The sequence below is a fragment of the Aquarana catesbeiana genome, linkage group LG01, assembly GCF_042186555.1.
Source record: "Aquarana catesbeiana isolate 2022-GZ linkage group LG01, ASM4218655v1, whole genome shotgun sequence".
NCBI classification, from domain to species: domain Eukaryota; kingdom Metazoa; phylum Chordata; class Amphibia; order Anura; family Ranidae; genus Aquarana; species Aquarana catesbeiana.
Genome location: NC_133324.1, coordinates 937,560,289 through 937,576,592, shown reverse-complemented (window position 1 = coordinate 937,576,592; position 16,304 = coordinate 937,560,289). Strand labels below are relative to the sequence as shown.

At 41.2% G+C, this 16,304-nt stretch overlaps 1 protein-coding gene across 1 annotated transcript in view; it reads right to left on the bottom strand.

The window, feature by feature from the left end:
• LOC141128210 (vomeronasal type-2 receptor 26-like) overlaps window positions 1-13,854 on the bottom strand; it is a 34,310-nt gene extending 20,456 nt beyond the window's left edge. Inside the window, exons 1-3 of the mRNA XM_073615367.1 lie at window positions 13,769-13,854; window positions 12,754-13,045; window positions 3,454-4,254 (exon numbers count right to left, since the gene is read on the bottom strand). Coding sequence (XP_073471468.1) covers window positions 3,454-4,254; window positions 12,754-13,045; window positions 13,769-13,854 — 1,179 coding nt within the window. The remainder of the gene's footprint in view (window positions 1-3,453; window positions 4,255-12,753; window positions 13,046-13,768) is intronic.
• Between the last annotated feature and the right edge of the window lie 2,450 nt (window positions 13,855-16,304).

The window sequence follows — 16,304 nt, the reverse complement described above, 5'->3', positions numbered from 1 at the left end:
CAGATCTGACACTTTTGACACATTTTTGGGACCATTGACATTTATACAGTGGTCAGTGCTATAAAAATGCATTGATTACTCTGTAATTGTCACTGGTAGGGGAGGGGTTAACACTAAGGGGCGATCAAGGGGTTAAATGTATGTTTCCCCAGTGTGTTCTAACTGTATGGGCATTAGACTGAGTAAGAGAGGAGACATATTGTTGTTCCTATTTACTAGGTACAAACGACATGTCTCCTCTCCCCTGACAGCACAGGGATTTGTGTGTTTACACACACAAATCCCCGTGCTGGTGCTCATGCACGCAATAGCACGTGGCTGGCGGTGATCATGCCCGCCAGCCACGCGCATCAGTACCCCTTTGGCGGCTTTTAAAGGGTCAACGTAACCATACGGGATTTTGCGTACCCATGCCACTTTGCCAATGTATATCGGCGTGAGCGGGTCGGCAAGTGGTTAAAAAAAATAATATATGTATTACATTGCTATGTAATGACAAAATCATTGCTAAATAAACAGGCTCCTAGCAGAAATGTGAAAAATGGTCGGGTCCATAAGGGGTGAACAGATGTAAGAGCCGAAGTGGATAAGAAACATGCAGAAAATAAAATTAGAACACAAAAGCTATACACTTGTAAATCAGAGGATTCACCTTTCACTTTAAAAAAAAAAATTTTTTTTGCTTTTTTTATTTATAATATATGTTTCATACAATATAACAAGTGCAGCGCTGGACATGTGAAGTAAATCGTGAAATTAATGAACCAATTATTTAAAATGGTGAGAAGGCTCTCAGAGTCAATATATCAAAAATAGTGACACAATCACAATCATACGTGATAATTATATAAAGTGCTTCATAATACATGAACACATAAACTATAAATGAGTGAAAAAAATTGAAAACTTATAAAAAAAACATAAAAGTCCATAACAGTGTATTTGATGCAAAATATTCTATGCAGATTTCAGGGATAAATCTTCACTGTTCAGTGTTAGCCCACCACCGAATAAATAGATTGAAGGCTTACCGGAAAGCCTGTGACCGCCCTTATTCACAGGGGTCAAAACAAGCTTAGCAGATGTGGGTGAACCACCACAGGGATACTCCAAGGGACACCCATGGACCGATGCGTCAGGACTCCTTGCCGGGCAGCCAACCAACCGACAGTGGCTATGGATGTTCTCCAAAATCCTATCCTCTCATGGGGCAAACTTAATAGCTTCCACGGATCCAGTGCAAAAAAAAAGTGACGTCAGTTGTGACGAAATGGCTGTAGGGTCACAACATTGAACGCACCGCGCATGCGCAATTTTAAATTAAATGACGGTAGTGTCGTTTTTTTATTCCCTTTGTTTTTATTAATGTTATACACCGTATTTTGCTAAATAAACAAGCCAAAAGTTATCTGCACCAGCGGAGCATCTTCCTCTGTTTCTTTTTTTGGCACTACAACCATATTTTTTTGCACTGGATCCGTGGAAGCTATTAAGTTTGCCCCATGAGAGGATAGGATTTTGGAGAACATCCATAGCCGCTGTCGGTTGGTTGGCTGCCCGCAAGGAGTCCTGACGCATCGGTCCATCGGTGTCCCTTGGAGTATCCCTGTGGTGGTTCACCCACATCTGCTAAGCTTGTTTTGACCCCCCTGAATAAGGGCGGTCACAGGCTTTCCGGTAAGCCTTCAATCTATTTATTCGGTGGTGGGCTAACACTGAACAGTGAATATTTATCCCTGAAATCTGCATAGAATATTTTGCATCAAATACACTGTTATGGACTTTTATGTTTTTTTTATAAGTTTTCAATTTTTTTCACTCATTTATAGTTTATGTGTTCATGTATTATGAAGCACTTTATATAATTATCATGTATGATTGTGATTTTGTCACTATTTTTGATGTATTGACTCTGAGAGCCTTCTCACCATTTTAAATAATTGGTTCATGAATTTCACGATTTACTTCACATGTCCAGCGCTGCACTTTTTATATTGTATTTTGTTTTTTGTGCCCTCATATCGGGGTTATAGTGCACAGCAGCAGGACTTTCTTTCAGTCACATTCATTCACAGTTTTTATGCACCTAGCGCAATTCTTTTTCTTTTTAACTTTTAATATATGTTTCATGCTAAGCAACTAGAAGACTTGTGCATAGATATGAGATATTGGATCATTTTTTATTCCTTTTCTGCTTTCTGCCATTAGGGGACATAGGGTACAAGTTAGTAAATGCAAATAGAATTTCATGTCAGCGGGAGACCCCACCCCTCACTGACCAGGGCATGCTGGGTCGATGACTTTAAAAAGGGGGTGGGATCACCCACTGATGTCATTGGGTGACTCCTCCCCTTAGCTATTGAAGAAATGTCAGATTGAGGAGCAGGCAGTTGGCAGGGAGCCTTCGACGCCAGAGGTTTTTTCTTTTTTTGGGTTTGGCGTTGCAACGTTCGGCATGATTGACAAAGGATCTACACCGAGGGACATTGTTTTTTATTTTTTATTTTTTAAAAAAGGAATTGTCAAAAACTTGTGTAGTGTCTTTAATCCCTTTTAACACTTTTTTGATGATTGGGTAGGGTACCCCATACTCATTCACGTAGGGTGGGGGTCAGAATCTGGGGGCCCCCTTGTTAAAGGTGGTTTCCAGATTCTGATAAGCCCCCCACCCATAGACAACCACAACCACCGCCAAAGGTTTTGGGGAAGAGGCCCTTGTCTCCATCAACATGGGACAAGGTGCTTTTGGGTGGGGGGCACCCACCATGTTAAGGGCATGTGGTCTGGTATGGTTCCAAGAGCCTGTTGTAGTTTTCTAGAGCATTGTGGAGATGGGCTGGGAGAATCTGATCCTGGTCTTCATATGTAATTCCCAATTGTTTTCCCAACATGGCTGAATTAGTGGCCAGTACCATATGTTGCAGGAGGCTGAAGTCATTCTTGCAATGCATGTATCCATGGTTGTTGAGTAGGTTTTGCTTAGGGTTTCTGTGGTTTGGCACCAATGGAAAACTGTTTTATATTGATATTATATATTTGCGAAATGTTATACACAAACTAGAAATACTTTTTTTCATAATTTTCGGTCTATTTTTGTTTGTTTAGCAAAAAGTAAAAAAAAAAAAAACAGTGGGGGATTAAATACCACCAAAAGAAAGCTCTATCTGTCAAAAAATGATAAAAAATTAGTATGGGTACAGCGTGCATGACCCTGCAATTGTCAACTAAAGTGCAACAGCGCTGAAAGCTGAAAATTAGCCTGGGCAGGAAGGGGGTGAAAGTGCCCGGTATTGAAGTGGTTAAATAAAATTGATGGCTGGCACCTTAATAAGAACTTTTAATTTTGAACTGGAAATACTGTGTATTTATTAAAAGTGCTGTCTAAGTGAATATTCCGTACATTACTGTTATGTAAAATATTTCTTTAAATTAAAGATATGATGTAACTTTTACCTGATGCTTATAATAATGATGTCGCTTATCATCAGATTTTCCTTTACAGAGTAGTTGCATATTATGAAGAGCTTTAGCCAAGTTTTCTACTGCGTAATATATTCGTGGCGTGACACCTTGATTCACAAAACCGTCCATGTTTGGATATTTTTCTGCTTGGTTGGTGGCTGTTTCACATACTATTTTGCTCTTTCCTCTGTTTGCAGACAAGCACTTTGCTATAGTTAAAAAATATTGGGAACCTGGTGAATTGTTTGTACTATTCATCTTGTCAATGCCATCAAAGAAATGTTCTTTATCTGGAAGGGATAAGGGGTAGAGTTCCACCGCTAAACTCCCATTAATTGCAGGTATTGGTATTAGATGTACTGAAGATCTGGAAACCCAAATAGGGGGAAAAATAAATGTTTTATCAAAGACAAAACTGTTATAGATAGAGAAAACTGCATTGATGTAGACATAAGATCCACATACTACGATGACCTTAGAAGTGGAGTTTTTCAAAATAGTGGCAGTGGCTTCAAGAGCTTTGAATGACATATCATCAGTTAATGTTTCTATTCCAAGTTTATATGTAAACTCAACACAAATCCCATGACTGATCATGTACTTTGTTAAAATTTCTCTTTCCTTATCTCCAGCATCATCATCTGTTGTGAATATTCCAACCCAAGTCCAGCCAAAGTGTTTCAACAGCTCAATTACAGCCAAATAGTGGACATGATCATTCTGAACTGTTCGGAAAACATGAGGATAAAGACGTCTGTCAGTAAGAGAAGGGTCTGTAGCTCCGTAACTGATCTGTGAAAGAGAATCATTATCTTATGTCTTTTAGGCATTAATTCATCAATTAAATAATAAGCATTAGATTAAAGTGTTTCTAAAGGCTGAAGGCGCTTTACGTTCATGCATTCTATGAAACAAGATAAAAATCCTTCTGTGTGCAGCTCCCCCCAACCCCCTTCAATACTTACCTGAGACCACTTTAACTGGCAATTGCAAGGTCATGTACCCAAACAAAATTTCTATTAATTTCTATAAATTACTATTACTGTGACTATTACTGTGGCTGACTGAAAACAGCTGATCTGTGCTGAAACAGCTGATCGGAGGAGCAGCTGATCTGTTTGTTCAAACCGCAATCTTTCTCCTGCACTGTGGAGATAGAGTAGCCGGCCGGCTTGGTTCCGCATGTATAAGAGGGGATTAGAAGAAAAAAGCCTCCATGGTGCAGTAAATTCAAACTGCTAGGCTATGCTATGCTAAAGCTATGAAGCCTGATGTCACCACACAGTAGCAGTCTAGCCTCAATAGAAAACACTGCTCCAGCATTCGTTCGATTTTGATTTTCTGTCAAAAAAAGTTGATGCCGACCATGGTTTTTAAATAAAAGAAGTTTTAATTTACTGCACCATGAAGGCTTTTTTCTTCTAATCCCCTCTTATACATGCGGAACCAAGCCGGCCTCCACAGTGCAGGAGAAAGATTGTGGTTTGAACACACAGATCAGCTGCTCCTCCGATCGGCTGTTTCAGCACAGATCAGCTGTTTTCAGTCAGCGGGATATCGCCTATGCCAGTGGAAGTTCAGAGGCAGATGGATATCTGAGTTTGTGGGAATCCCTTCAGCCGTCCCCGCCTGCAAGATTTACCCTATCTGAGCCTGTTAGACCCCCGTAATAGGGGTCCCACGCATCTGGTAAGCGACCGCCCTTTTTATTTCATCCTAGGATCATTCTAAAAGAAAGTTTTCCTATGAAAAGCACCTATTTGAAATTATAGGACTGTTTGAATTGTTTTTTCACCACCCGTTCCTCAAGGGGACTTTGTCACGTTAATCACTCATTTGTGTTTAATTGTTTTTACACATGTATTCACTTTTTGGCCACCAGTTCATTTTCATATTTGGGTGGGATAGACACTAGTAGCACACCTGAGTCCCGTTATTATATTAATTCGGTCATTTGGCAGACTGGTTGGTGAGTTCAGCTATGGAATGTTCTGTTTTTGTCTTACACTGCTTTAAGAGCCATCCGCCGGCCATCACCTCAGACACGGCTGACTAAAGCCTCGTACACACGGTACGATTGTTGGCAGGGGATTGTCTGTTGACAGACTGTTGTCCTAAAATCTTACCATTACAATTTGACAATTGTTGTCCAATTTTCCGCCAACAAATGTTGGATGACAGGCTAGTAAATTTTCGGCGGACGACGGTGTGATTTTCATATGGTCTGTACACAAATCCATCACACAAAAGTCAAAAGTACAAACACGCATGCTCGGAATCAATGTTCACCAAACACGAAATTAGCAGAAGGTGCCCAAAGGGTGGCGCTCAAGAGCCGAAATTCCTCGTAGTACTTTACTACGTTTGTGTTTGTGGCATGACAATTTATGTACCGTTAGACAACACAATTTGTGTTATCTTTTGACAAAAATCAGACGCTCAGTAGGCCAACAATCGCACCGTGTGTACGAGGCTTAAGAGTAATCATTCCCACTACACTGATTGACACCCGATTGGAAATACTGTAATACGAGGTCCAGTGCCCCACACTTTTAGTCTCATCTCATCAGTACAAACTTGACAGGGCTTCTACCTTTCCCTACTCTATCCAAAACTAAATAAAAAATGTTATCTTTACTCACACTTTAGGAGTGATACATTTTGCTCTCATTAGGGAGGCTTGTATACACCATGATGGTTTCAAATTCTTCACTTTGTTATTAAGATACTTTCAAACCCTTTCAGTTAAATGTATTCCAGGCAAGGTAGAGAATATGGGAGGACTGCATATAATTTTAAGTGTATGATGAAAAAAGATGATATCAGAATCTGACACCTTGTAATACTTTCACAACTTCTTCTTTATTAAATCACTTAATTACTTAAAGTGATTGTAAAGTCTATAAGGAAAGTAGGCAATGGATATAGGTTGTTGAACGGTCATCTCCAGACAAGTATAATATAACACAAAATTGAAAAATACATAAATATACAGGTATAATTTATTATTGAAAAAAAAGTTTACAAAGGCATACACATATATAAACAAGGGACCAAATGTAGTCCCTATAAAAACAGTAACGTATATACAGTAAGTACACTATATACAAGCAGTCAAAGCCGTCATGTTTCGCAGTTATATTGGTACATCCACTTCTTCAAGGCTGAATTGCTTCATACTTTAGTCAAAATCTATTTACAAACAAAAAAGTATACATACATACATACATAGGTCTGTACATAATACATGAAAGAAGGGGAAAAAAAAGGGGGGGGGAAGGGGGGGCAAGAAAAAAGGGTCGAGGGAAAATGTACCTCAAGGCCATTTGGGGTGTCTGAACAGAGGGGAGACCAAGAAGGAACGCGCCAAACATGAACTCCACACATCAAAGGACAGCAATCCTGATGTTTACGAATATTGTAGTCATCACTTAAGGAGAACTTTGCATACAAAGTGAATAATGAATCCGTGAATTGTAAAGTCTATTTTTTTCTCTAAAAATAACAAACATGGTATACTTACGTGCCCTGTGTAGTGGTTTTGCACAGAGCAGCCCAAATCCTCCTCTTCTCAGGTCCCTCTTCAGCTCTCCTGGCCTCTCCCTCCTGTCCAGTGCCCCCACAGCAAGCAGCTTGCTATGGGGGTACCCAAGCCAAGTCACAGCTCCCTGTGTCCTTTGAGACATAGAGCCCTGGTTCGGCCTCATCCCCACTCTCTCCTGATTGGCTAACTGATTTTGATTGATAGCAGCGGGAGCCAATAGCACTTAACACTTCTGTGTCTTTGCCATTCTGGAGGAGAGTCCCAGATGGCCGAGGAACTCGTGGGCATCGCTGGATCATGATGGGGCTCAGGTAAGTATTAGGGGGGGCTGCTGCACACAGAAAGTTTTTTTATTTTAATGTATAGAATGCATTAAGATAAAAAAACCTTCTGCCTTTACAACCACTTTAAAGGGGAACTTTACTCATAATAACTTGCTTCTTGCTGGAGGCAGCCATTTTGGTGAAGCCCCGAGCCCCCAAACAGCAGTAAATCATAAAGCGGAGCTAAACCCATCGATTTAACAGTTTTAAAAAACAGTTACATTCCTTGAATGCTGGGATTGCTAACTGTCACATTTGCTTGTGTCCTCAACCAAACTGTCAAACTATCAAATGGCTGGTGTCATAAATAATCACATCTGCAGCACCATGCCAGTTGCAATTTGAACAGAAGCAGGTTCCCCTGGCTGTAAAGGATAGGAGGGTTTAATTCTACTTCAAGGCTGTCAGCAGATCGGCCTCTGCAAACTCAGCAGTGCCTAAAAATGCCTAAAATGGAGAGCAACTGAGCATGTGCAGAGCAGGGTGAAACAGTGTATTACTGGATTTTAAAGGGGTTGTAAACCCTCGTGTTAGGATGCATTAAGGTGAAAAAACTTCTGACACTGTCCAGCCCCCCCCCCCCCCGTTTTACTGACCTGAGCCGTTTGTTCCCACGGCTAAAATGTGCTCTACCTCTCTGCCCGTTGTCTCGGCTCTTGATTGGATAGATTGATAGCAGCGCAGCCATTGGCTCCCGCTGATGTCAATCAAATCTAATGACGTGGGCACCGGGGGGTGGGGCCGAGTCCGGCATCTTGTGTCTACGGACTCAAAAGCAGGACTCGGGAGCGCGCCACGGGAGGGCGCTTCTCCTAGAGGGTTTACCAATGAGGGCAGGAGCTGATAGCGCCGCTAGGCCCCTAGAAGATGATGATCTGTGCAAAAACGAACTGCACGGTGGAGGTAAGTATGACATGTTTGTTGTTTAAAAAAAATCTAAAAATAAATAAAAAAGAGGGTTTACATGGCCGCAAGACGGCTACACTACGGTCGGCTTATTCTGGGTGGGCGTCCATGGACGTCCTCCCAGAATATGGCCGAAAGACGGCTACACTACGGTCGACTTATTCTGGGTGGGCGTCCATGGATGTCCTCCCAGAATGTTGCTCTTGTGCGCCCCCTGGGGCATGTTCCCGCAGACATCCGTGACTGCCGGGTCCGGAAGACCCAGCGCATCATGGATCGCAGTAAATTGCCGCTTGTAGCAGCCGTTTACCACGTGATCGCTCCGTCAAATGACAGAGTGATCACTTGTAAACAAACCGGAGTCATGTCATAACGCCTGTTCCTCCCTCCCCTCTCTGTACTGATCTGTACAGTGCGAGGGGAGAGGGGGAGAGGGGGAGAGATCATTTTTAGCAGTGCTGTGTACTGGATCTGTAGTGCCTACAGTGCTGCTCTGTGCCCATACTATGCAATACTCTGCAATAATGTGTAATACTCTGCAATAATGTGCAATACTCTGCCAATACTCTGCAATAATGTGCAATACTCTGCAATAATGTACAATACTCTGCAATACTCTGCCAATACTCTGCCAATGCTCTGCAATACCCTGCCAATACTCGCCAATACTCTGCCAATATTCGCCAATACTCTGCAATAAATTTTAACAGTAACAACGATTTTTTTTTTTTTTACAGAATTTTCAGTCTTTTTTGATTTATAGCGCAAAAAATAAAAAACCCAGCGGTGATTAAATACCACTAAAGGAAAGCTCTATTTGTGTGAAAAAAAGGACAAAAATTTCATATGGGTACTGTGTTGCATGACTGAGCAATTGTCATTCAAAATGTGAGAGCACCGAAAGCTGAAAATTGGTCTGGTTAGGAAGGGGGTTTAAGTGTCCAGTTGTCAAGTGGTTAAAGTACAGAGACTTATTTTTAATAAAGTGAAACAATCAGCGCTACCTGGTACCCTAAAACACAAACACACTAAATCAGTGATCTGTATACTAAAACATACATAAATCTAAATATTATTAATGAATAATTAATAATTATAATAAATCTGAAATCTAAAGATATGAAATAGCTGCTGTACACCTATCAGTGATTCACTAAATCAAACAAATAGAAAATTGCATATATAAATGGTGCAGCGCTATTCTCATACAATCCGCTCCACTGTGCATACAATGTATCACACTAAATTAATCTGTGACTTGATAAAACAAACATTGAAAAATAAAATAAAAGAAACATATAATCAAAGTCTGCGTCGCTTTAACTGACAATTGAGCGGTCGTGCGACGCTGTACCCAAACTTAATTGACATCCTTTTTTCCCCACGAATAGAGCTTTCTTTTGGTGGTATTTGATCGCCTCTGCATTTTTTTTTGTTCTATAAACAAAAGAAGAGCGACAATTTTGAAAAAAACACAAAGGGGGTTATTTACGAAAGGCAAATCCACTTTGCACTACAAGTGTAAACTACAAGTGCAAAGTGCACTTGAAATTGCACTGAAAGTGCACTTGGAAGTGCAGGCGCTTTAAATCTGAGGGGAGGATCTGAAACGAGGGGAAGCTCTGCTGATTTTATCATCCAATCATGTGCAAGCTAAAATGCTTTTTTTTTAATTTTCCTTCCATGTCCCCCTCAGATCTACAGCGACTGCACTTCCAAGTGCACTTTCAGTGCAATTTCAAATGCACTTTGCACTTGTAGTTTGCACTTGTAGCGCAAAGTGGATTTGCCTTTCATAAATAACCCCCAATATCTTTTACTTTTTGCTATAATAAATATCCCACCTTTTTTATCAAAAACACGAATGATTTCCTTAGTTTAGGCCGATTTTATATTCGTTTACATATTTTTGGTAAAAAAAAAAATCGCAATAAGCGTATATTGATTGGTTTGCGCTAAAGTTAAAGCGTCTACAAAATAGGGGATAGATTTATGGCATTTTTATTATTATTTATTTTTTATACTAGTAATGGCGGTGATCTGCGATTTTTATTGGGACTGCGACATTATGGCAGACACATCGGAGACTTTTGACACATTTTTTAAACCATTGACAATTACACAGCGATCAGTGCAATAAAATGCACTGATTACTGTATACATGTCACTGGCAGGGAAGGGGTTAACACTAGGGGGCGATCAAGGGGTTAACTGTGTTCCCTATGTGTGTTTCTTACTGTGGGGGGATGGGACTGTCTAGGAGGAGAGAGAGAGAGAGATCGGTGTTCAAACTTAGTATGAACACACGATCTGTCTCCTCTCCCCTGAAAGAACACACACAGATCCTAGTTCTCGCTCTGTCACAAGCGATTGCGGGAGCCCGGCAGTCATCACGCCCGCCAGACACTCGCATTAGCTCTGGGCACACACCGCAGGTGCACACGCCATGGGCACGCCAGTGCCCCTAGTGGCCAAAAGGCTGGGTGAAATGTCATTTCGCCCAGCCGTGCCATACTGCCGCAGTAAAACTGCAGCGGCTGGTCTGCAAGCGGTTAACCTGCAAAATGGGCCAGCCTGAAGTGATATAGCAGGACTTAATTTTCTGACTAAAGTTCCACTTTAAGGCCCATTAAGAGTTGAAAATGCCTAGCTGGGAAAAGAGTTAAAACAAACAAACGTAAAAAGTATTCCTTACAGTGGGGCTGCATCTGCACTACAAGAGATAAATACTCATCTAAGTCTAGGAGACAGAAAAAGGAAGACCTACTTGCCCAATCCCCTTCTCCTCAATACTACTGGACCGGTCCCCACAACTTCTTTGCCTCCATGCTCCAGCCATTGATGTAATCAAGGCTGATGTAGGTTCCATAGACCTACATTGGTCATGATGAAGGCAAGGGACAGTCTGCCAAGGGAGTGGAGGATCAGTCAAGTTAAAGAAGTTGTAAAGTCAGAAGGTTTTTATCTTAATGCATTTGATGCATTAGGATAAAAAGCCTTCTGTGTGCAGCAGCCCCCTAATACTTACCTGAACCCCATCTCTGTCTAGTGATGTCCACGAGTGTCTCGGCCATCTGAAGCTCTCCCTCCTGATTGGTTGAGACACAGCAGTGGTGTCATTGGCTCCCGCTGCTATTATTCAAAGTCAGTCAGCCAATCAGGAGAGAGAGGAGGTGGGGCCGGGCTGCAGCTCTGTGTCTGAATGGATACACGGAGCTGTGACTTGGCTCAGGTGCTCCAATAGCAAGCTGCTTGCTGTGGGGGCACTCGACAGGAGGGAGGGGCCAGGATCACAGAAGAGGAACCCGAGAAGAGGAGGATCTGGGCTGCTCTGTACAAATCCACTGCAACAGAGCAGGTAAGTATAACATGTTTGTTATTTTTATTAAAAAAAAATACATAAATGAGACTTTACAATTACTTTAAAGTGCTTCTCCTTTTCCCTAGACTGAACACACTAGAAGGAATAATTTTTAACTTTTCCAAAGTTAGACTTTAAGTTAGACCTTAAGTCCTATTATCTGTGTTGTGGCATTACAACCTGTAACAAGCCCCTGCTCGCTCGGTTCCACTCTCCTGACACTCCTCTGCGGCTATAGATTTAGATTGCAGATCGCAACATCTGATGGTTCGGCCATCCAATGCTCCAGGATTCGAACTACAGCTATGTGCCAATCGAATCTAGTTGTGATAGCTCAGAACAAACACCAGGCAGGCTGTATGTAATTTCAAACAGGAATCTCTCTTATTGAAAGGAATACAGGCTCTTTTATACAGTAAAAGAGGAGGTGCATACCTCCTGCTCATATTACTCTGAACATACACCTGTGACCAGAAACCTAATTAACATGGGCTAATTAACTGATCCCTTTAGACAGCCTAGATGATTCAGTCATGACCTTTAGGCCAGACTGGCCGTCTTGTAGCTCATAAAACACAATCAACATTATCACAAATCAACACAGAACTCTTCTTCACACAATAGCAGAGTTAATTAAAACAAACAACAAGGGGGATCTAATGACTCTTAGATCCCATACTAGACTTATTTACAATAAACACATTCTAGCAGGCAACAGACAGACAGGTGGCTGGAATTGACATCAGAATCTCCTAACAGTATTTGTCCCAGCATTATGAATCAGTCTTATCAGCAGGGGGGATGCTGGAGGAATCCCCCCTCCCTCTACAGGGACACACATCCCAAATGACCACAGCAAAGAGTCCACAACAGAATGAGACAACATACAATATATACATATATACACGATTGAGTCTGATTAGTACAGATCAGACTGGGTTTATAATTCACCTTGCAGAGTATTGTTCCCTTAAAATCCAGGGCCCATAATCTGTTGGCAAGAGGCTCACATTCAATCCCCTCCAATAGCCTCTGTCCCGGGGGAGTCTGTCACACAACCCTTTTTTCTTCATTGTATAGGAACATATTTTCTGTCTATTGAGGCATCCCAAAATAATGTAAAAAATGTTATAGACATTCATGTACAAAACACCTACCTGTGTATATCCATAGAGCCCCAGTATTTGTGCCATTGGAATAGTTGTCACTGAGTAATGGTCTCCAATAAAACCCACTAGTTTGCCTTCTCCAGAGCATAAATAATTAGGGACTGTCTTCTGTGGTCCAGATAAAATTTGTAGAACATTTCTTACAGCCACACCCGTATATAATGATGAATCAGTCATATGATATCCCAGTGTAATATTGGGTAAAATTTCTGTGTTCTGGTTAACTTCGTGAATAGCAAAATGAAAAACCAAAACATTTAGTATTGCTCGAAAATCATCGCTGTAGAAATAAAGATATTTATTTTGTGTTAGCGTGAATCTTCAAGATTTTACGCTAATTCTGCTTACAGCCAATATAATATTGATGCCGAAATGCAGACATTGGTTTGACTTAAGTCAACTCAAAGCAGTCACTACAGCAGTGTTTTGGAATCCAACATGGAGAGGTGATCCTCTGTAGGCTGGTAAGTGATCTTCCTATGCTAGTAGACCGGACAGTAGATGAGTGACATCACCCGGCACTCCTGCGCCTGTTATGTAGTCTCATCTCCAACTAAAACTAAAGCAGTGGCAGCCACAATAAACACCAAGGTAAAATTTCATTATGTGTAACACAACAGCAATCAGACAAGACCTGTACATGCTAAAAGAAGAGGCACACTGATCACCAAAGAGAAACACTGTGTGTCACTAAAAATCAAAAAGGTGTGCGTCAGTGCTAAATTGGTCAGTGTAAAGCAGTATGCAATCACTGTAGATATACAAAACACTGTATGATAAATGTGGAGAAAAAAATATTTTTCTCTGCACTGAGTCACTAGGTTGCCATGACAATGTGTTTCGGGGGCATGTCCCCCTTTTTCAAGTCTCTCTTGCAGTACAACATCTCCACCTCTAGGAGCTCCTGTAATGACCAGGGGGTACCTTAAACTCTGAACCTTGTCCCTTTTTAGGGCTCTCACCATCATTCAATGAGGATACACATCATACTCCCTGTGCCTACTCTGGCTTTTTCTGCTGTCTGCCAGCTGCAACAACCAAGTTCTGGTCATCCATTATCCTTCTAATGGAAGCGGATTCCAAATCCATGATAATGGTGTGGTGTGTCAATATCCAGATCAGCAAATGTTAAGTTTAGAAACAATCTGTGGATTTATGTTCCTAGGCTCCATGATTAAGCCCCGGGGTGGGGCAAAATGCAATGGAAGGTGTGGCTTGGATGGAGTCTGCTAAGGCTGCTATCATCCTTTTGACATATGGCTTTGCACAGTGTATGGTCCGATATATTTTCAATGCTCTCACATTATGTATGGAGTAAAAAGGACTCCTATCCAGCCTGCACCCAAAGCAGGATCCACTGACCAGGGCTGTGGAAGCCTAAGTGGAGACCCAAAGCTTTTTTCCAAATTTACCTATATTGAGGAAAGGATACATTGTAGAGTGTGAACCTTTGTGCTAGATTGCATTGTCACTGACAGAACCAGTGTTTTATACTCACCTGGAATTAATCAATGTGTTCCAATCGTTTAATTACTATAACAGCCAATCAGGGTATAACCTAAATTTGTATGCCCAATTAAGAAACTTTTTTCTGGATTATAATCTTGTGGTGTGGCGCTTCAATCTCCGGATCAGAGTTTTGTCAGTAGGAACCTGGCAGGTTCTAATCCTTCCTCACCCTATTCGAAACAAAAAGTAATAGTAATATGGGTCCCAGAGCTCTGCCAATAATGTACATGTATACACAGGATGTTTGCACCGGAGATGTCTGCCATCTTCTCCCAGTCTTTTTCTGGGTCCGGGGTCTTCAGATGTCTCAGGGCTAGTTTATGCTATCATTGCTATTGTTACCCCAGCATACCCCTCGTATAACTACACAAGAGGTCTATTTATTAAAAAAGAATGCTCAGCAATGAGACAAAGAATAATAACATTTTTATTAGGCTATTTCCTTTTTCTGATGTTTTTCATTAATTTTAAAAGGAAAAAACTGAATTTGGCCAATAGATGATGCTAGATATCATAAGAAATCCTTGCAATGTTTAGCACCGTCTAGTGGCCAAATGTGGTATTTTCTATTTTAAATCAATGAAAAACATTCATCCATGACAGGAAATAGCCTATTAACATTCTTTTTTTGCCCATTTTGCACAGAACAAATTTACATGAACTATCACTGGGTCATTTGCTATTTACAATTTTTTTTAATATACACCCTAAAGCACCTGGCTGTCAGGGCATTCTTCAATATGCAATGAAATTGTGCTTGAGAGCCATGGGTTTAGGCAGGCTTATGTAGTGGTAAATACAAGTCCCAGCATGCCATGACACGCTGTGATACACATAGAGCGAATGCTTGGGATTTCTCTCCTGAAGTAACTCTGAAGCCACAGGCTAGAAATCAGTGGAACAACTTGCCTTGTCTATGCTTTGGGACTGCAAGGAGTAATGCCCCGTACACACGGTCGGATTTTCCGACAACTTTGACAAGTTTGACCCAACATCCGTCGGAAAAAATCCTAGGATTTTGTTGTCAGAATGTCCGAACAAAGTCCGACCGTGTGTACGGGGCATAAGGCTGTTCAGCACAATGCAATGCCTATGGTGTGAATGAACCTTTAGTATCAGAATGGTTGTCACCCCATCTACATATAAAGCTCTTGACTGGGATGACAAATTGGATTGTAGTTTCACAGCCAACAGATACACAGGAATTAGGAATGGCTGTTGTTGGGGAACTACAAATCCCATCCTGTCAGGCACAGCATGGTGAACTTATCATATTACAAAGAGTCACCAGCTGAGGATGGAACCCTTCCCCGTATACATGCAGAATCTGGCTGGCTGGGAATGCTGGGGCTTATATTTTTCAAAAGGGAAAACAAGTTTATCTATGTAACAGTGAGACTGCTGAGAAATACTGTAGATAGATAGATAGATAGATAGATAGATAGATAGATAGATAGATAGATAGATAGATAGATAGATAGATAGATAGATAGATAGATAGATAGATAGATAGATAGATAGATAGATAGATAGATAGATAGATAGATAGATAGATAGATAGATAGATAGATAGAACAGACTGATAGACAAGCAGACAGATGCGAGAGAGGGGAATAGATAGATGAGAGAGAGAGAGAGAGAGAGAGAGAGAGATAAATAGATAGACTATATTGTCAAAAGTGTTGAGACGCCTGCCTTTACACACACATGAACTTTAATGGCATCCCAGTCTTAGTCCGTAGCATTCAATATTGAGTTGGCCCACCCTTTGCAGCTATAACAGCTTCAACTCTTCTTGGAAGGCTGTCCACAAGGTTTAGGAGTGTGTCTATGGGAATGTCTGACCATTCTTCCAGAAGTGTATTTGTGAGGTCAGGCACTGATGTTGGACGAGAAGGCCTGGCTTCACTCTAATTCATCCCAAAGGTGTTCTATCAAGTTGAGGTCAAGACTCTGTGTAGTACTAAGTAAAAAATTGATGCGCTTTAAATAAATAGTGCACAATATGCTGCTACGACTAAGCTAAAATC